Source organism: Vipera berus, assembly GCF_964194415.1.
Source record: "Vipera berus genome assembly, chromosome: 1".
Lineage (NCBI taxonomy): Eukaryota > Metazoa > Chordata > Lepidosauria > Squamata > Viperidae > Vipera > Vipera berus.
Window position 1 is genome coordinate 121,167,854 of NC_138202.1, and position 21,534 is coordinate 121,189,387.

Below are 21,534 nucleotides of genomic sequence, written 5' to 3' on the forward strand. Positions count from 1 at the left end.
CCCAAATGAGGAGGTATCACACTGGAGGTGGTTGATAGACCAATGGAAAAGCCCACATCACCCCCGCACACACACACACACACACAAATTCTGCTCCCTCCCACCTTTTAATCATAATTTGTATTTTTATTGTTATTAGAGAGATATGCATTCATGGTTTTACTGCTTGAACATTGTAAACCACCCAGAATTGCCTTGCAGCAAGATGGGCAGTAAACAAATTTAATTAATTAATTAATTAATTATCTTTCATCATCAACCCTGCTGACAGTAGTAGTGCAATAATAGCTACCTGATGGCTTATACAGATGACTGACAAAGTATAGGTTAGTCCTCAACCTACAACATTAATGACCATTTACAGTTATGATGATGCTGAAAAAGTGGCTTACACTGGTCCTCACTGTCGCAGTGTCCTTACAGTCCCAGGATCAAAATTTGGGTGCTTGGCAACCAGCGTCTATTTGCGATGATTGCAGTGCCCCAGGGTCATGTGATCGCCATTTGCATCCTTCCCAGGTGGCTTCTAAGAAGCAAAATCAATAGGGGGAAGCTGGATTTGCTTAATGACCAGGGTAAAAAAGGTCATAAAATCAAGACGCAATTTACTTAATGAATACACCACTTACACATGGAAGTTTTGTTCCCGGTTGTGGTTGTTAATGAAGGACTACCTGTACATATCTATTTACCCCCTAAACTACGGTTCAAAGATATTTGTTAATTTTTCTTCATATCCTCATGATGCTGTCCTTGTCTCTTCTCTTTCCCATAGCTAAGGTGTCTAAACCATTTTTAGTTGATCTGATGTTAGGATTGTGCTTTTCATTGTCTCCTGTCAAGAGACTTGCTATATGCTGACTCTGTAAATCACTTAGAGAGGGCTGTAAAGCACTATCAAGCGGTAGGTAAGTATTAAGTCAGGGGTCTTCAAACTTGGCCTTTTTATGACTTGTGGACTTCAACTCCCAGAATTCTTCAGCCAGGCATGCTGTCTGACCAGGGGTAGGCAACCTTGGCTCTTTTAAGACTCATGGACTTCAACTCCCAGAATTTCTGAGTCAGCTGATTCAGGAATTCTGGAAGTTGAAGTCCATGAGTCATAAAAGAGCCGAGGTTGCCTACCCCTGGTCTAGACTCCCTGTCTGCAGAATTGTAAGCTTGTGTTTTGGGCGGGAATAACTGCTTTAATTCCATTGGGCACCGCCTATCAGCAGTCCTATAAATAGAAGTTAAGTGGGTGTTAGGGCTGCTTCTGTGTTAACCAAATAAGTGTGTTGTTACTTTCACTTTTGCCTCATCAATGCCTCAAAGATCCCAGTACTTAACACTTTTGTGTGCTTTCAGGGGCTCAGAAAAGTTTAAGTTTACACACTCAGAAACTTTCCAAAAGAATTATGGCTGTCATAAGGCTCAGTTATGGTTTAGTTAAGTATCAGTGCCTTCTTGCTAACTGGGCTTTCTCTAGGAGAGCAACAGCAGCCCCTGAAGCTTTTCTTAATCACGTTTCCTTGCCCACACTTGGGAAGAATTGTCTGCCTTTATCCAACCCAACTTGCTTGATTTCCTTCCTGGAGATATGGGAGAGCTTTTTTCTGTAAACCACTACCTTCTCCAGATAATAAAGTTGCTATTATGTCTGGCCCATGTATTAGTCACAGAGACCATGATAAAGAGCTTTGAACTGTGATATTTTTTTTTAGTGGTCATGTGAATTTATGTTACCCATCCCCATTTAGTGCTGATGACATGTATGACATCTATCTGTTTCTTAGAATTGCCCTGTTGATCTCAGAAACCAGAGATTAGCAGGAGTCATTAGTATGTGTGGTATGGATATTCTGGTGAATTCTCCCCCCCACCCAAGAATCTTTAACTTCTGAAATACTCTCATGAATCACGAAAAAGTAACCAGTTACTCTCCAGCTACAAGGTAGAGTTTTGATGATGCCCAAATGACATCTGTTAAGAGAGAATAGAGAGAGAGAAAGAGACCACGTAGCAGCTTCTGTGGTCACAACGGTGGGTGTGGATCAGAGGCCTAGCTAAGTGTTCCTTGCTTTCTTCAAGTCTCTCTGCTCCTTTTCTTACTCTAGAGACCCCGGTGCTGTTTGTGCCAAAATCAGAACATCCAGAGAAGGTGCTGGTCCTGGAGGGGGGCAGTGCAGTGCTCTCAGCCATTGTCTCCAAGGAGTCAGCTGTGGTCAGCTGGGAAGGACCCCGAGGTAACCTGGTGGCAGGGGAGCACTGCCAGCTGCGCAGAGAAGGACGGGTCCACAGTCTCTTACTGAGTAATGTAGGCAAAGCTGATGCTGGAGAGTACATCTGCCATTCTTCTCACGACCGGCTGCATTTTGAGCTTAGTGTGAAAGGTAAGAGATCCATGCAGAAGCTGTTCACTGTCCTGGCAATTCAAGAAGCAATCAGATATCGGCCCATAGCAATGGTCTTGGGTACTGTGGTCATATTTGGTCTTTGGGAATGTGCCAAAGGCCCTGCTCCACAAAGCAGGAGATGGGATCTATACTCAGTTTAATTTTTCTTCTTGGTTATCAGTTTGGGAGGCTTTCAGAGGCCATGGCCAATTATTTAGGGACCACCTGATGCCCTAGGGCAGGGGTAGGCAACCTTGGCTCTTTTATGACTCGTGGACTTCAACTCCCAGGGGTTGAAGTCCACGAGTCATAAAAGAGCCAAGGTTGCCTACCTCTGCCCTAGGGCATCAGGTTGGCATCTTTGTCTTATGGAATAGCTTAATAAATAAAATACAGCCTGCTCAAGATGGATGACCACAGTCCAAAAGGAATGAGTTTTTCTGTTATATTAAAACAAGGGTTTTGTAGGCAGAGAACCTTTGGTTACATTCAGCCATGGGATGATCCATATTGGTCAAAATTCTCCCAGCAACACAATCACAAAAAGAGCCTGTCAAACGAAGGATCCTATGTATCCCCAGCTGGACCTTCTGTCTCTTTAGCTTGCTTGACCATGGAGACTGTAGATCTTCTAATCTATCAGACTGACTGGCTTTGTTTACAAGAGGGGTCCTTGTGATCACACAAGAAACAAACTTTGTCTACAGCATGGAAGCTTTAAGGCTAATTTCTCAACCTCTCACATGTGTTGCTCAAGCAGTTGGGAAAAGGGGAGGGTTTCCTATTATTTCTTCAGTAGTTCTTGCTGCAAAAATGTGTGGCTGTTTCTTTTTTAAAAAAATAGCCTGTTTTTTTGCAATAAGGGAACTATTGGCAGTTATTAGCTATGAGTGCTAAATAGATCATTTGTGTGTAGAGGTAATATATTCCTGATTGGCATATGGTTGTGGTCAAGCAGTATGAAAACTGTTACAGTCTACTGAGAGACTTTGGATACGTCTGCCTGGTCACTGTTGAAAACATAATACAGGGTGAAACAAACCCCTGTCTGATTCAGTAAGGTTGTTTCTGTTTTGAGTTCAGAGTTCTCTTCTAGGTACACCAATAACTGACCAATAATTCTGGATATCTATGTTTGATGCAGTTAGCCTGACTCTGGCTAGTAGCCAAATATGCACTTTGAATCTCTACGTCTCAGGTGTATTTGTTGTCATCTTTTATTAAAAAGATCCCAAGATGCAGAAGCAGAGAAATACTCTTTCCTGAAACTTCATTGTGCCAGGCAAAATAAATAGGTCTAAGCAGTGGTGCAATTCAGATATGTGAACAGCTGGTTCTCTGTGTGGATGCCACTTCTGGAAGTCCATTCTGGGCCTGGGCAACAAAAAATTAGCTACCAGTTTTGCTGAAGTGGTGCAAACCGGCTGAATCCCACCACTGGGTCTAAGCCTATGAGGAATATATTTATTTATTTATTTATTTGTTTGTTTGTTTGTTTGTTTGTTTGTTTATTTATTTATTCGGTTTATATAGCCATAGCCTTTGGAGTAACTGACCTTGAGAAGAGGCAGCGAGGATTGTCTTTTTTGTGGACGCTTTTTCTACTGTAGATATGTTTGAGCCAGAGTGAACTGTAGTCATGGGGTCTAATAGTTTAGAAAGAGAGCAAACTAGGAATGTGAAAATCTGCAAAAGTGGTGAGTTGTGGTATATTGGGGATGCATTGGAGATTTCCAGTCTACTCTAAACTCCCAATAATTTGACTTGGGTTCTGCCAGTTGCCAAGATCCGATTGTCCTAATCAAACTATTCTTTACCTACCTCAGAACTGCTGGTGAAGTTTGTTCGGGGTCTCTCAGATGTGACAGCACTGCAGGGTGACACAGTATTGTTCTGGTGTGAATTATGCAAAACCAAGGGTGATGTAACATGGCTGAAAGATGGGCAGGAGCTGGAACCCAATGAACACCTGGAGATCCGAGCAGAGGGACGAGAGCGTTCCTTGACACTCAGCAATGTGAGGACTGAAGATGCTGGCGAATATTCATGTGAAAGCAAAGATGACCGTACTTTGGCTATTCTCACAGTCCAAAGTAAGTCCTTTGGAGAAGTTGGAGAGCAGATGCCTTGCATGGAAAAGGTCTAGTTTCAACTTCTAGTATGTTTAGGTACAACATCACATTAATGTAAAGCATCCTTTGGCCCCATTGATTAAAAGAAGGCAGAAATTGTATGAACACATCCAGATTATATCAAATGGAGGAAGACCATAGTCTTCCTTAATTAGGAAATTATTTAAATAATTCTTGTTTCATAACAGCATGTACATGCTTCCCAGGCTACAGGGTAATTCTTTTATCCTCTGTGCATCGCTACACAGGTAGTCCTTGACCTATGACCACAATTAGCCCAAAATTTATGTTGCTAAGTGAGACAATTGTTAAGTGAGTTTTGCCCCATTTTACGACGTTTCTTACCAGAGTTATTAAGTGAATCACTGCAGGTGTTAGGTTACTCACATGGTTAAGTGAATCTGGCTTCCTCCTTGACTTTGCTTGTCAGAAGTCTGCAAAAGGTGATCACATGACTCAGGGACACTGCAACCGTCATAAATGTGAGTCAGTTGCCAATCGTCTGAATTCTGATCACATGACCCATAGGGATGCTGCAATGATCATAAGTGTGAAAAAGGGGCATAAGTCACTTTTTTCATTGTTGTTGTAACTTTGAACAGTCACTAAAGGAACTCTTGTAAGTTGAGGACTATCTGTTCAGTGGGCAGAGCTGGTGTCCACAAATATGCAAAAATCAATGAATGAGATGAAATATAGAAGGAATGAAGGGCAATGAAGTTAAGCTTCAGTACAAAGAGGCAAATCTGGATGTCCTAAGACAGGGCTCTTCAAATTTGGCAACTTTAAGACTTGTGGACTTCAGTTCCCAGAATTCCTCAGGAAGCCATGCTGGGAATTGAAGTCCACAAGTCTTAAAGCGGCAAGTTTGAAGACCTCTGTCCTAAGAGATGAATCCCATGGTAATACCATGTGGGTGGTATTCTGGAGGTCTTCTATTGGATTGGTTCTAGGTTAGCAAACTCCATCTAATCTGAAATGGCACCTTTTTCTCAGTCCCTAGGTTGGTGGAGATAATTTCTGAGCTGCACAATTTAACAGTGCTAGAAGGGGATGATGCCACCTTCAAAGTGGTGATATGTCCAGATGATGTCAGGTTGAATTGGCAGCTGAATGGACAAGATGTAGTGAATAGTGAGCGGTTGACCATAACCAAGAATGGGTTATGCCACTCCCTCACCATACAACAATGCCGCTTGAGTGACACCGGCATAGTCACCGTCCATGCGGAAGGTCTGTCAAGTTCAGGCAGACTCAGTGTGCAAGGTAAGAGGAATGGCAACACCATGTATGTTGCTTTTTGATAAATGCAGATACTTGGGCAGAACTACTTACTATGCATTAGTGACACTAATTAGTAATTCTCATTAGTTAGCGTTTCAAAGGGGTTATCAGCTAATGCCAGGGCTGTGTCCTTTCTTGTCTTACAAATTCCACGCTAAGAAAATATAAATTCTTTACTCAAAATAATATTTCTGCTTACTTAGTTTGCATAATTTATGCTGCTTCTTTAGCCATGTAGGGAAGATAATAGAATCCCTTTTGGAAATTCTACTTTGACTTCCCTTCGTCTTTGAAGATTTATCTAGGCACAGCATGTCAAATTTTCAAAACTTTATCTCTATAGCCCTGCAGGCTCTGAACTTGTTCTTTTTATAAAATAAGAGCTGGGGTTCTGAGTCTTCTGAATTCTATGTTTGTAAACATGCCAAATTGACACAGGCCTTGGGAAATAGCCTTGAATCCTGGCTTATCTCTCTGTAAAGAGGGAGGGATCGTGGCCTGGGAATGCATTTGGATTAGAGACGTATCAGCTAGTATTCAACCTTTAAGCATTATTTTTGCAGAGGCTCAGGTGCTGTTTGTGCAGACATTGTGTGATTTGACGGCTGAGGAGGGGCAGGATGTTCGCTTGGAAGTGGAACTGAGCGTGGAGAGTGCGGAGGTGCAGTGGATGAAGCAAGGCATCTTACTCCAGCAGAATCCAAGATACTCCATGGAGGTACAAGGGCCAAAAAGGGCTCTTACCATCCACCACATTGAGCTTGCTGACCGAGGCACCTATCGCTGTGAGAGCCTGCATGATCGCACCCAAGCCAGACTGAGTGTGGAACGTAGGTCTCATTTCTATCCTGATCTTGTTTTCTTTCATAGTTGTACATTGTAAATTCTTGATATAGGGTCAGTGTAACTTTTTATCTTAGGGGTCTTTTTTCCGCTTCACTGACATCTCTGTTGAATGTGAGAATTCCTTTAACAACGATTAGCTGAATAGAGTGGTGGGATTCAAATATGTGAACAAGCGGTTCTCTGTGTGGATGCCACTTCCAGAAGTCCATTCTGGGCCTGGGCAACAAAAAGTTAGCTACCAGTTCTACCAAACTGGTGCAAACTGGCTGAATCCCACCACTGGCTGAATATTACCAGTTGCTTGGGAAGCTCTGCCTGCCTAATGAATTTAACCCTTTCTGTAACCCTAAAACATTCATGCATTCCATATTCAGTTCCTCTGATTCTTGTTTCATTTCCATCCATTTTTTTCCTTTCCTTCCCAGTGCATGTAGCTGTTCTTCTCACTCCCTTCCCTTCCCTTCCCTTCCCTTCCCTTCCCTTCCCTTCCCTAAATATGCTAGAAGGAAAGGTGTTTGAATGTGTGTACTTATATATTTCTGGGTGGAAGAGTGATTTATGCATGAGTAAAATAGCTTGGCATATGCAGATAAGAAATCAATTATTTTTTTAATAAAGTACATTATTTTACAGATACTTATTTTTCTCTAGTAATTTTTAATTCAGTTACTGCAATCTCACTTTTGTCCTATCCTTGCCTTTTTGGAATCTGAGCTTTAGCAGTTATATACCTAGTGGCCAAATGGATTAGAAGATACTGCATAAGACTGTTCCCTTTGTTTATCTTTTTTATATATATATACAATGTTCACTTGAGTTAAACATGATTCATGGTGACATGTCCACATTGCTTGCTTGGCAACAATATGGAAGTGAGCTGCCATTGCCGCCTTCTGGGATTTTTTTTTAAAATATCCCAGTTTACCCCAGAGTCCTGGAATTTCCTCTTGGTCTCCCATTAAGTATTAGCCATGTCCAACCCTACTTAGCTTTTGTGAGATTCATTAAGATTACTCTAGTATTGACAAGTTTCTTGTGAGGAAGAATTATCTCGAATTCTAGTTCAGCTAGTTCATTCTGATAAATGTGCTGAATCAGTTCAAACCCTTCCACTCTGTTAGCAATAAATGTATGAGTATGGATTCTGCCCAAGTAGATCAGAGAAACATAACATTTTCTTGCTAGTGAGAGTCACATGAGAAATATTCTATGATACTTTATCTGCTAAAATTAGAGTCTGAATACCATATATACCAGAGGTGTCAAACTCAATTTCATTGAGGGCCGCATCAGCATTGCGGTTGCCCTCAGGGGGCCGGGTGGGTATGGCCAGGGTGGGCGTGGCCTACTGGCTGGGCGTGGCTAGAGGGCGTATGGCCTACTGGGTGGGCATGGCCAGCTCTACATTGTTCACATCAAGGGTGCCTATGGGGGCCTGGGCAGGAGTGGGACAGATCTGAGGGTCTCTGGCAGGAGGAGGGTCTCTGGGCCAGGGCCAAGGCAAAGGGGGCCGTTCCCTCACTGTTTCCAGGATGGCTTTGCGGGCCACATGAAACCACTTCATGGGCTGCATCCGGACCCCGGGCCTTGTGTTTGACATGTCTGATATATACATTTCCTGGTAACTTGATGTGATTTGTGAGGAGGAAATAAACTCCTTTCATGACAACACTGGATCTATCACAGACTTTTTTTCCTCTCCAGCCCGGAAGGTGATAGTGAAGAAACCGCTATTGGATGTGGAGACACTGGAAAAGGAGACAGTGACCTTTGAACTTGAGCTATCTCACCCCAATGTATTGGGGGTCTGGACACGTGATGGCATCCGTGTGAAGCCTAGTTCCACCTGCCAAATGAGTGCCTCTGGTTGTGTGCACAGCCTGACGCTGCAAAGGCTCACACTAGATGACACAGGAACTGTGGCCTTCACTGCTGATACTGTGAGGAGCTGTGCCCGCCTTACAGTCCGAGGTACTGGACCAGTGGAGGTGAAGTAGGAAAAATTGACAAAGACCAGGCCAAGCTCTTCAATGTAGGAAAGAGTTTATTTGCGCAGGTTCAAACTGCACTTAGCATGAAAGAGTCTGAACCCTGAAAGGTCCAAATCAACATACATTTATACAGTTACATTCATCTGGTATTCATACGTCATATTATAGGCGTTACAAAGGGAGGAATAATATATGGTAATGTAAGTAATAGCATATAGAGAAGTGAAATATGCCTAGTACAAATAAACAACAGAAGAAAAGGAGTTGTCAGCAAAGGGAGTATACATGTGATATATGTCAGCCTTGGAAGAGGACAACAGAATGCATATGTCTGGGTCAGGATAAAAATACTAAGGGCTGAGCACAGTTGTTGGCTGACAAGGAAAGGGAAGTAGGACATAGGTCAGAGGCTTAAGCCTTGAGAGCTCTGCCACAGCCTGAACCAAAGTTTCAATCCTTCAGGCCTTCAGGCCTTCTGTCCAATCTTTGGGTAGACATGTCACACCTGAGTTAGTCCCTGATTTTGCACTGTCTCAGAGGGAGGACTGCAGAAAGGCAATATTGGTGCTGGAAATAGTGTAGGAGAAAGCCACTGCGATCATGCCCAGATTGTAACGTCCTGAAGGGCATCTAGCTGGCCACTGTAGGAAACAGGACACTAGATTAGTTACTCTTTGGGTTAATCCTATTTTCCAACAGAGTTAATGTCCAAAACTCAATGTACCTGCAGAGCAGAGCAATTGATAGCAACAGCGGTGTGGGAAAACTGGGCATGGGAAGTAGGACAGGTACTGTAGATAAAATGGTGTCTTTCAAATTGAGGATAAGGGATGCAAACTGGTATGGTTTGCCTAAGTACCGTCTCTTGAAGACATTTCATCTTTTTAGCCTCCAAAATTGTGCATCTTCAAGCTACTTGCAACTGTATTTAGAGCCGTGGTGGCACAGTGGTTAGAATGCAGTAATGCAGGCTAATTCTGCTGACTGCCGACTGCCAGCTGTTCCGGCAGTTTGATCCTAACCAACTCAACGTTGACTCAGCCTTCCATCCTTCCGAGGTCAGTAAAATGAGGACCCAGATAGTTGTGGGTAATATGCTGACTCTGTAAACCACTTAGAGGGGCTGTAAAGCTCTGTGAAGCGGTATATAAGTCAAAGTGCTATTGCTACTGCTTATCTCTGTCCTTGCAGAGCCACCAGTTACAATGCTGCGCTTGCCCCAGGACTTGGGAATTCCCGAGACAGGCTCAGCAACTTTTGAGTGCGAACTTTCCCGACCCCTGGCTGAGGTGAAGTGGTACAAGGTGAGAGTATTACCTCTATCAATGTCCCCACTTCCTTGACCTTCTCTATAGCTCCCAAGAATGGGCTGTCCTGAAAAGTCCTCCTGATTTATTCAAGGGAACATTCTTGATTAATACGATCTCCATGTTCCCTCACTCCCGTCTGTGTCCTCAGAACACCTGAGAGCTGCCCTTAGTCTATTCTCCATCTTTCCTTTCTCAGATCTAAAACAGGCCCTGTTCTCTCTATGTTTTTAATTCTCATAGGATGGCAAGGAGATCCAGGTCAGCCCCAATTGCCGCATATATTCAGTGGGACGTCGGCGCCTGCTGCAGCTCAACCATTGCAGCCTTGAAGATGTTGGCGAATATATATGTGATGCTGGTGACTGCCGGGCTTCTGCCAAACTGAGGGTCTTTGGTATGGATGGCTAGGGCTATGTATGAGAGCAGAAATGAAGGGGGCAAGGCTTGGGATGGAGCACCCCATACAAAGCATCCTCACCTATCATGTTCTGGATGAAGGCAAGGCCCCTTTGGCTTTATCACTTCCCTGATTTTTGCCTCTGGTGGCCTGGAGCAGGCTGGTGAACACCGAATGCCCAGTGCACTGTAGTGAGTCAGAATCTTCTTTAGACTTTCAAGGCTTATACAGAAAGCTAGATGGGAAATAAGAGCCAATGGATATTTACCGGTAAGTGGATTTTAGAAGAGATACATAATACATGGTTACTAGCCCAGTCATTAGATAGCACCTCCACGTATATGCCTGAAATGGACAACTTCATGACCAATAAAAATAAGCACTATTTCCTGGAAACATCTGCTTGGCCATTCTTGGAAACAGGCTATGAAATAAGGACTATTTTGGACATTTCCACTCAGAGACAGCAGTCTAACTGAATACTTGTTGCTGAACATCAGTGTTGCTAGAGAGCTGTTTTTCTCTGGTCCTGCTTGGGGCTTCTTAAAAGTAGCAGGTTGGCCATTACAAAAAGCAGACAGTAGATCAGGGGTGTCAAACTCAATTTCATTGAGGGCCGCATCAGCATTGCGGTTGCCCTCAGGGGGCCGGGTGGGTATGGCCAGGGTGGGCATGGCCTACTGGGTGGGCGTGGCTAAAGTGCGTATGGCCTACTGGGTGGGCATGGCCAGGTCTACATTGTTCGCATCAAGGGTGCCTATGGGGGCCTGGGCTGGAGTGGGACAGATCTGAGGGTCTCTGGCAGAAGGAGGGTCTCTGGGCCAGGGCCAAGGCAGCGGGGGCCGTTCCCTCACTGTTTCCAGGATGGCTTCGCGGGCCACATGAAACCACTTCGCGGGCCGGATCCGGCCCCCGGGCCTTGTGTTTGACATGTCTGCAGTAGATGAATGTTTCTCTTGCTTCAGCAGGAGAACTATATTAGACTACACTAGCCCAAAATCAGGGAAAGGTTGACAGTATTTTTCCCCCCACCGAGCCCTGACAGCCCTGCAGCTCCAGCCATCTCTCGCTCAGGCTTGTGCGGTGCTGCCACCGGTTCAGCTCATTCCCCTCCTGCACTACTTTTCTAGGATGGTTGTGTACCACCTTCTAGGTGCCAATGTACCACAGGTGGTACCCGTACCAGTGGTTGAAAAGCCCTGATGTAAATCACAAGACCCTGGAGATGCTGCAACATTCCAGCTGATTGGCACTTCTTCTGGGCTCAGAAGTACCAGGATCAGCATTGAGCTCCAGCTGGAGTCTGGCGCTGATCCTGGCGCTTCCACTGAGCCCTGACAGTCCCGAAGAAGCGCTGATCCTGGGCTTCCACTGAGCCCTGACAGCCCTGCAGCTCCAGCCATCTCTCGCTCAGGCTTGTGCAGTGCTGCCACCGCTTCAGCTCATTCCCCTCCTGTACTACTTTTCTAAGATGGTTGTGTACCACCTGCCAGGTGCCAATGTACCACAATGGTACCTGTGCCACTGGTTGAAAAGCCCTGCCTTAGAATTGGACATGACTGACAGGGAAACCTTTACCTTTACCTTGTTCATTTCATCAGATGTTAAACTGATAGAGGATTTAAACATTCTTGTGGGATTTTGATGAAATAAGAATGGAAAAAGCCTGGGCATGCAGATGCAGCTTACATGAGCCAGACTACAAGTACCTCATCAATCAGCAATTGTAATGGGTTAAAAACCCATTGTGCTTGATAAGACCTTCTGAGATAGACTGTAACCTTTTGATGAACATGAATTTTTCAGCCTCTCACCCAATAATACTGGCAACAGTGTACTGTAGTTTACCATAAAACAGCCACTTTGAACTCTTATTCCGGTGTCCTAGGAGGGTAAAATGCTCTCCTATGATTTTCTCCTTGATCCAGCCGACTTCTTGCTATGTTCTTGTGACTAGGTTACAGTTGTAGCTCTTACAATCTTAGAAAATGCGTTTGTTTCTCATCATGACTTTTGATATATTTTTCAAAGTTGACATCTGTTGTTCTAGTGACAACTGGGGGAGTACCACGATCAAGAGTAGAGTTTTAATTGAATACTTTCAGGGAACCCACGTGAGTCCAAACATCATTTTTTATAAAAAAAACTTTTCAATTCTAACTACATGGGCTTTCTCACCCCCATAGAACGTCAGGTCCAGATTGTGCGAGAGCTGGAGGATGTCCGTGTGCGGGAGAACGAGAATGCTGTCTTCATATGTGAGGTCTCCCTAGCTGAGGTGAAAGGTGAATGGTATCACAATGGAGAGAGGCTCAAGGTCACCAGCACTGTGAAAATACGGCAGGAAGGTAAGCGTACCCTTTCATTCTTGCCATGGCAATGGATATGAGATTTCTTGATTAGAATACAAGGGGGAAGATAGATTAAAAAAAAAAGTAGATGACATGAGACCCTAGCTTGTACAGAATAGGATAAACATAGCTGGAGTTAAACTGGTCTTGGATTGCACTTGTGACACGCTGACCCAAATGGGCCAATACTATTCTTATCATTAGCAGGAAATACTGTGTGTGGTATGGGCAGTGCTTTTTTTGTAAAAGAAAAAGGTGCCGGAACTCACACATGTCATACAACCCACCTTGCCTACCCTACCAGGTTCCATCCAAAAAGGTGCCGGAACTCCGTTCTGAGCGTTCTATGAGAAAAAAAGCCCTGGGTATGGGTGCAACTATGACTGATAACATCTTCTTTGTTGTACTAAAACCTGTATGTAAAAACTAAAAAAATCAAGATGTGCAATGAAGATTATGTGAGTGAAGATCATGGATATGGTAGCCGCAACTTGGAATATAAAAGAGATAAATTATAAAGAATATGAGCTGATGAAAGAAAGAAGGGGTGAAAAAATGTAGAGACTGGCCTTAGGGAGCAAAAGGAAACAATGAACCATGAAGGAGATAAAAAGGCAAGTCACCTTTGGGAAAAAGGAAAGTATGAGAAAGAGACTCAAAATAACCCCATCTTCATTTTGTTTAAGTTTAAATAGCTTTCAAGATTTGGTTATTCTAACCTACAACAATAGGAAGGAAGGAAGGAAGGAAGGAAGGAAGGAAGGAAGGAAGGAAGGAAGGAAGGAAGGAAGGAAGGAAGGAAGGAAGGAAGGAAGGAAGGACCTATGGAACTAAGATAAAGAGAATGGGTGTAATAGATTAGGTTTTCTATAGGCATAAAATGTGCAGATCATATTTTTGCTTTCCAGTAGCATTGAGAAATGAAGACATCAAAGAAAATCTACTTTATACTTGTTGTTTAGACAAAGTGAAAAGGTTTGAATTATGGAATGTTGTCCACAAACAAGGAGCTTAAAGTTAGTTGCTTATTGTAATAGGACCAATGTATCATGGCGATAATGCACGCTTCTGAATGAATGGAATACTAAGTAAATGTTTCAGCAGTACCCAAAGACTAAGGCAACAATGTGTGATATTCCCTCAGTTGTTTCACGTATGTATGGATAAATGCATCTGTGTGCCCAAGGAAAGGGCAGGAAATGAATCTGCCTATGAAAACAAAATGAAAACAGAACAAAATAAAACAAAAATAAAAATATTGGTCTTCCAGAAGAGTGATAGACCTATTATTACAACCTTTAATTTATCAGGTAAGATGGAGCTTATAAGTAGATCAACAGATCATCTTCCTACTTCACCCTGTCCCCCATTCTGTCAACCAGGGATACTTTTGGAACCGTCTCTTCCCACAGGATTTGACCCATTTAAGGCATTTTTCCTAGATGAAACTGTTGGTTGTGGCTCATTTCTGGGAGGTGAGAGAGGCTGAAGCCAGGCAGTGTTGCTTCTCTGGGATGGCCTCCCATATGATTAGCCTTCTGGAAGCTCGTTAAGCCCAAGCTAATTCAGGGGTTAATTGTGGCACAATGGGAGTTTTGTGTTTTGGCATTAATATAACTCTAACTTAAATACACCATGGATGTTTTGTTGTTGTTTCATAACTGCTATGAACTGCCAAGAATTTTGAAATGTAGCTTATACTTAAATAAAATAAATAAACTAATATCTCTTTTTCCAGTTTCCTGGAAAAATGGCATTTGCTTGGTGTGGCAGAGACCCTTGTTCACTGAAAGGTGGTGAGCTGATCAGTGAATAACAGAAAACAATTTGTTGTTCTTCCAAGAAATACATATTTCCTTGCCAGAAACAACAGCTAAATGGCTGTGTGAGTCAGGTGTCCGGTCGGTTTCACATCTCCAGTCAAAATACCCATAGAAAGCAGTACACAATAATGACCAAACAGGGAGGTGGCATGTCTTTAGAAACCTAAGTGGCCAACAATTGGTGGACAGATCCTGATGCAACTGTATCATTATCAGACACATCATAGACTGGGCAGATACTTTTGTGTGGGGCAGAAAGAGAAAAAACTTCTATGACAGTGAATCAACTAAAGGGAGCTCTGGATGCTTTCAACAGGCTGTGGTTGACAGAGAAACAATGTTATGAGGATATGTCCCTTAAAAATGGTTAGCAAAATGTACTCATGCTATGATATGTGCCAGATGACAATTTGCCCATGGATTAAAAACAAATTGGGGAAAATGCCAGCTGAGCAAATAACACATCCTCCTATTTGAGATTGTAACAATGGTAGAAAATATACTTAAAAGTCTGAACAACCGAGTGCTCCAAGTACTATTCTCATTTTTTTTTACAAAATAGACTTCCAAATATCTGGGATAATATCTGAGGAGAAAGCAAACTGGGGGACAGGGAAGAGCCTGAGAAAATATCTGAGTGGCTTTTCTTATGCTCTCATCCCTTGGAGGGTAGTTTGGCTGCTTAAAGAATGAAGATAAAGAAATAAAAAAGATAGATCAAAGAGCCAACTTGAAATTAGTCTCACTGCATTAAACCCAAAGTTATTATTTTCAGTCCTCAGGGTAAGCTCCGAAAAATTAATTCTGCACATTTCAGTGAAGTCAATCAAAATGAAGAAAAACAACTTTGGGAAGACTCCATGACAAGGCCATGTTTGCACACTGCTCAGGGCACAACAGGGTAGCATAACAAATCAAGATACGAATGAGCAGCTTGCTGCCACACATAATTTTGCTTACCACTACCTCCGCAAGCTTGCATGCTCCTTTTGCTTGATTCCTGCCTCTTCAAGGCAGGTTATCAGAGGTATTACATCAATGTACAGCCCATTCACATAACTTCAAGCCTCATATGAATGGGGTACAAACTTCCCTGCTTCCAGTTTTCTTTTTAATTATTGGAAGAGAAATAAATTAAAGATATGGTTAAATAACAAGGCATGGTTAAAACAAGTCAGGATGAGCAGGGCAACCTGATTTTATGCGATGATTTCTTATAAAGCATAATTTCTCCCTGAGAATGGGTTCAGACCTTATTCTAAACAACAACAACAACAACAACAACAACAACAACAACAACAACAAAAACAAACCCCTGCATTGTAATTGTTATATGCAAAGCAGACTTTGTGATTAAAGAACCCACTGTGATTGCTATGAAAAACATCATGTTGGGCCCTTCTTAGCTTGTGATTCCTTCTGTAATGTGGTATGTGGGAATGACCTTGAAAGACAGGAGGAAAATTCACAGACTAGAAAACAGATAAGAGGCAGCCTGGCCGCAGAAGCAAGGGGGACAACGTCACAGAAGGGACCCTGCCTGATTTCTTGGGTTGTACAGTAAACGATGCAGAAGGAAGTCCTATTTCAAATCCAGTTTCAACCAAGAGAGTGATAATCTAACACTGAAGAAAGGGGACAGAGATGGAGTGGATGGTTACTGAATGACAGAGACACTTTACTTTCAAAAACATTTTATCCCCCATTGGGCCTATCAATAATCATAATGGCTACCCCCCCCGACCCCCCCCCCGCTGCCCCCTGATTCATGGAAAGAGATATTCAAAGGAAACCAAGCTATTGTGTGGTGGGTCCGACGCAAGCAGGTGCCTGCATACATAACACAAGCCTTTCTTTCCATCCAGGAGACTCTCTTTCCAGCCTCTGGTTAAGGCGTTGACCTTGGAGTGGCAATGGGGGTGGAAGCCTCTGCCCTCCAGCCAAAAAACATCCAGCAAGGATGTCTGCTCTCGTTTAGGAAGTAACCTTGATTGGGGGTGGGGGTGGGGAGTAAAAGCAGCATCTGCTAATCTTCAGCCTTGGCTTGGAGCACGTCTCCCAATGTACAACGCTTCTCTTTTCTTTCTGATTAAGCGTACACCTAGCTCTCCCTTTGGTGACTTCCTACCAGTTCTTACTCTGTCCCTTGATTTCAAAACAGCAATCTAGCGGGGGGGGGGGGAGATAGGATGGCATCATAGGCAACCACTACTGATCCATGCGGTTGTAGCCTACATTTCTAGTATTTCAATAGGAGAGCATTTCCCCCCCCACCCAGGATTTGAAAAGTGTGGTTTAACAGCTGGGGGAAAAACAACAAAGGCTGTGCTGTGATCCTTTGAAACAGCTGTTGTTTATTAATACAAATGCATCAGTGTTTGTATACCTGGACAAACCTTTCATTACCTCCGTGAGCAAGATAGAGCCCTTGCTTCCAGCCACCAGTATCCTGGCACCCTCTGGCCCCTCATAAGCCCCCACATGTCTCTCCTTAAAAATGCAGGAAACCTTTTTCCTTTTTTCCTCCCCATCACCCCAAGGAACCCGCCACTTCCTGCTTTTGACCTCTGCCCGCCCTGAGGACACAGGACAGGTCCGTTTTGTGGCCAAGAGAGCTACTTCGGAAGCCAGGCTGGAAGTAGAAGGTAAGGAAGCTACTTCTCTGTTGGATCCGATGACGTTAGCCCTAGGGCGAATTGGGTTGGGCTCAACAAGCAAAGGAGTTTGTGCTGGGAGAGCAGGCCTGTCTCTTTGTAGGGAGGGGAGCACTACTACTATACTTGCCCCAATCTGCTTTGAGACCTTTCCAGGGCATGCCACAAGACACACACTTCAAAAAACCATGAGCAGAGCAGGACGGAAACAAAAGTTTGCTTCCTTTGTTCCTATGGTCGGAACGAAGTGTAGTTTAAATGTTGGCTCCTTGATCTCATAGTTAACAATTTCTCCTTTCTGGCACATTAAAAATGAAGGTCTGTGAGAAGGAAGAGCCCAGATTGTGCATCTCCAAGTACTACATAATGACAGGGATTTTATGGTTATAGGCAGGTAGACCAGGCCTTGTGCATCTGTGTGCATGTGAGCACAACCAGGGAAACTGTAAAGATTGGTGTGGCTGCTGGGGAAAGACTATATGTGAACATAGAAGAAAAAATTGAAAGTGCATTTGTAGCAAACTGCTGTTTCCAATAATCTGCTTTGTTTTGATAAGTCTAGAAATCGTATTTATGTGCACAGCAATGTTTTCACGGGAGGGTAGAATTACTCATATTTCTTCCATTTCTATCCCACCACAATATAATAACTGTCTTATTAAGGGATAAAGAATTATTAACAGAATAACAGAGTTGGAAGGGGCCTTGGAGGTCTTCTAGTCCAACCCCTGCTCAGGCAGGAAACACTATACTATTTCAGACAAATGGCTGTCCAGTCTCCTCTTAAAAACTTCCAGTGTTGGAGCATTCACAGCTTCTGGAGGCAGGTTGTTCCACTGATCAATTGTTCTAACTGTCAGAAAACTTCTCCTTAGTTCTAGGCTGCTTCTCTCTTTGGTTAGTTTCCATGTGTTGCTTCTTGTCCTGCTTTCAGGTGCTTTGGAGAATAGCTTGACTCCTTCTTCTTTGTGGCAACCCCTGAGATATTGGAACACTGCTATCATGTCACCCCTTGTCCTTCTTTTCATTAGACTAGACCAGGAATGTCAAACTCACGACATCATGTGACGTTGCGTGACATATCGGGACTTTTTCCCCATTGCTGGCAATTGGGTGGGCGTGGTTTCAGCGTGATGCATCCAGCCTGTGGGCTGGCAGTTTGACATGCCTGGACTAGACATACCCAATTCCAGCAACCGTTCCTTATATGTTTTAGCCTCCAGTCCCCTTATCATCTTTGTTGCTCTTCTCTGTACTCTTTCTAGAGTCTCAACATCTTTTTTACATCGTGGTGACCAAAACTGGATGCAGTATTCCAAGTGTGGCCTTACCAAGGCGTTATAAAGTGGTATTAACACTTCACGTGATCTTGATTCTATCCCTCTGTTAATGCAGCCTAGAACCATGTCAAGAATTAAGGGGATTGAACTAGAAGAACTCCAAGATCCTTTCCAACTCTATTATTCTGTTAATTATATTTATGTAACAAAATGAGAAAAAGAGTGTCCTGTTGCTATGATGCATCATGATGAAAGGGGTGGAGCTTATGGCATGATTCATTTTTTCTCCTTTTTACAAAAGCCTTAAGATTCTCAGGATGTCTCCTTGTGTGCAGGTTATTCAGAATTTATTATAAGGAACCATATCTCCTTTATTAAATTTGCAAAAATGGGCCAGAGGTCAGGAGGTGAAAAGCCAACTTCCCAGAGCCTTTGGGCCTGCTCTTTTTACAGCATTGCCAATTCGTATTGTGAAGCCACTTCGGGATAAAACTGTACTGGTGCGTCACAAAGCCACACTGGAATGTACGGTGTCTCAGGCTCGGGGACGTGTACGCTGGTTTCGGGGTGACACAGAGATATTTGCTGGGCCTAAGTATGAGATCTGCAATTTGGATTGTTACCGAACTCTGGTTATTCACTGTGTGGAGCCTGCAGATGAAGGCCTGTATACCTGTGATGCCCTGGATGATCATTCCACAGCCCGCCTGCTGGTGGAAGGTAAGGGTGTGAGTGCAGTGAAGAACAACAGGGGGGAGAGATGGTATATTCCAAAGAAGACAATACTATGGAGAAATGATTAGCAGGAGTTGCTGGCCGGCAACAGACTGAGAATGCCAAAGAGGCAGAAGTGGAGCTAAAATTAGAATAAGGGTTGGCAACCTGGAGCTGCATGGCAGAAAGCCCTCTTTGCCAACCTCTGGTGCCCTATTGACTTTGCTGTCACATATTGTTGACACTGCCCTAAACTTGGTATGACTTCTCAACTTTTGAGAGAGCAAATAGATGACAATTGTAGCAGAAGCCTTAAAACAGGATTGACAACTTTAAATAAATGTATGAAGATTTCCACCACCACACCAAGCATGCAAAAAAAATCCTCTCCTTTTTTGCACGATGTTGTTTACTTTCTGCCATTATTCTTTCCATTGCAGTCCTCCAAAATAACAAGCTGTGCAGCCTCAGCCATCAAAAGAGTGCCTGGTTTAGAACCTCACACGAGGGCGCATCTTTTGTTATATGCTCAGCTGAGTTTGCTTTTAATACCTAGACTGAACTGTCTTCTCATACAAGAACAGTAATCATCCTTTCTTCAGTTTTTCACCTTTGCCTTGTTATTCTAGTTTTAAAATGATGGAGGGAGCCACATTATTGTTGTTATTGTCCGATACTTAAAACTCGACTCTTGCTCATCCATAGCAAATTACCCAGTAATCTGTTAGTCTACTTCAGCCTTGTTCTTTAGAAAATGATTGCCGAGTCTATACATTTTTGCTGTTCTCTGCTATTGCAGCTGAAGGAATCCAGGTGGTCCAACCTCTGAAGAACGTGGAAGTGATGGCTCCCTCCGAGGCTCAATTTGAATGTGAAATATCTGCCCCTCCAGACTTGACTCCCCAGTGGAGCCTCAATGGGGAGGAGCTGCAGCCTGGCTTGCAGCTGCAAATGGAGAGCATGGGACACCTCCATAAACTGAGGTTCTGCAGGACTAGTCCTAACATGAGTGGGATGGTGAAGATTACCATTGGTAATGCCCGGTCCAAAGCCCATCTCACAGTGCGAGGTAAATATGTCTGATGTGTTTGGATGTGTGCAGGGAATATGTGAAATTCTCTTTTTACGACCCTGTGATAAACTTGGCTGTAAGATTACTCTGAGCTTTGGGAAATAATGTGAGAAATGGATCACATCTTCTACAGCCTGCATCTCACCGTAGACCTACTTGGGATACTGATCAAAGATGAAATGGGCTATGCACTTGGCCCAATAAAAGACTGAATTCAGAGTGACAATCTCTAAATTTGATAATGTTCCTAGGATTCCTCAACACTGGCCATGCTAGCTAGGGTTGCTGGGAATTACAGTTCAACAACACCTGGGTAACTCTACATTCCTGTCCCTGGGAATATACCTTGGAAGGAAGTGGTTGAATGGTTCCCTAGTCATGACAGATTTGACTGAACCATTGCTTTTTTTTCTTCTTCTTTTTTGACAGAGTGCTAGCATCAGGAAAATCTTGAGTCCAGCTGAGACAAGTATAAGCTTGGAAAGGCAAAGAAACAAATTGGACAGTAGTATGAATAATCACACACAAAAAGACAAGTCATCTTGTCTTCTTCCTCTTCTGCATGACATGGGAAGCTCGTTCTGCTTTATTAAATGTTCTTAAGTCCCGATTTAAAAAAAAATGTTGCGTTTGGTTGATGTAATGATCTGCTGGTCCTGGATCAATGGGGGAAAAACAAAGGCCAGGAAATGTATTACCTCTTAACTTTATATATTCTTCAATGGGTCTAATTCAGACCAACTGAATGGCCAACTACTCTTTATTTTCTTCTCTCCGCCCAATAAAGCCACTTCCCCACACAGATGCATTGAAATCATGGTATGTACTGCGTTCTCCTCTTCTCCCAAGTTCTTCATATAAAGCTGCAACAGGCTGAACAGAAGGCTGTATGCTTAGAATATGTCCACGGTGCAGTATACTTTTACGTGTATTTGTATTTCTAAATCCCATTCCTTAAAGAAGATCTGAACTTAAAAAGAGAATTTTTTTCCTTTGGAGGAAAAACACAAATGGATAATTTAAAGCAATTGTCTGGGGTGTGTTATGCCTTTACCAATAAAGTAGGAAAACTTCAGAACTTCGGGACTGCTCTTTAGATATACCTGCTGAAAATACTGTTTCAAGATGTGGACTGACTTCATTCTCCTTCCAAATTAAGCCTTAATTCACCTCTAGTCCTATCTCCATATGTAACAGTAGCTTGGTTCGAGTTTGATGCTTGCAGCACATTCATTAATGGAAACGCAACTCCTAAAAGGCTTTTTTTTTTTACTTGCGCAGCCACAGCCCGGCAGCGTTTGGCAC

General features: G+C 43.2%; 1 protein-coding gene across 1 annotated transcript; it reads left to right on the forward strand.

The window, feature by feature from the left end:
• Positions 1-205: 205 nt before the first annotated feature.
• On the forward strand, positions 206-21,042 carry OBSL1 (obscurin like cytoskeletal adaptor 1; the record flags this gene model as incomplete). Its single annotated transcript, XM_081337533.1, has 13 exons — positions 206-212; positions 2,097-2,372; positions 4,202-4,468; positions 5,504-5,773; positions 6,355-6,621; positions 8,342-8,608; positions 9,820-9,932; positions 10,179-10,332; positions 12,522-12,683; positions 17,050-17,154; positions 18,897-19,163; positions 19,957-20,226; positions 20,659-21,042. 13 exons carry the CDS (start codon positions 206-208, stop codon positions 20,664-20,666), a joined length of 2,433 nt encoding a protein of 810 aa, XP_081193659.1. The 3' UTR covers positions 20,667-21,042.
• Positions 21,043-21,534: the final 492 nt, after the last annotated feature.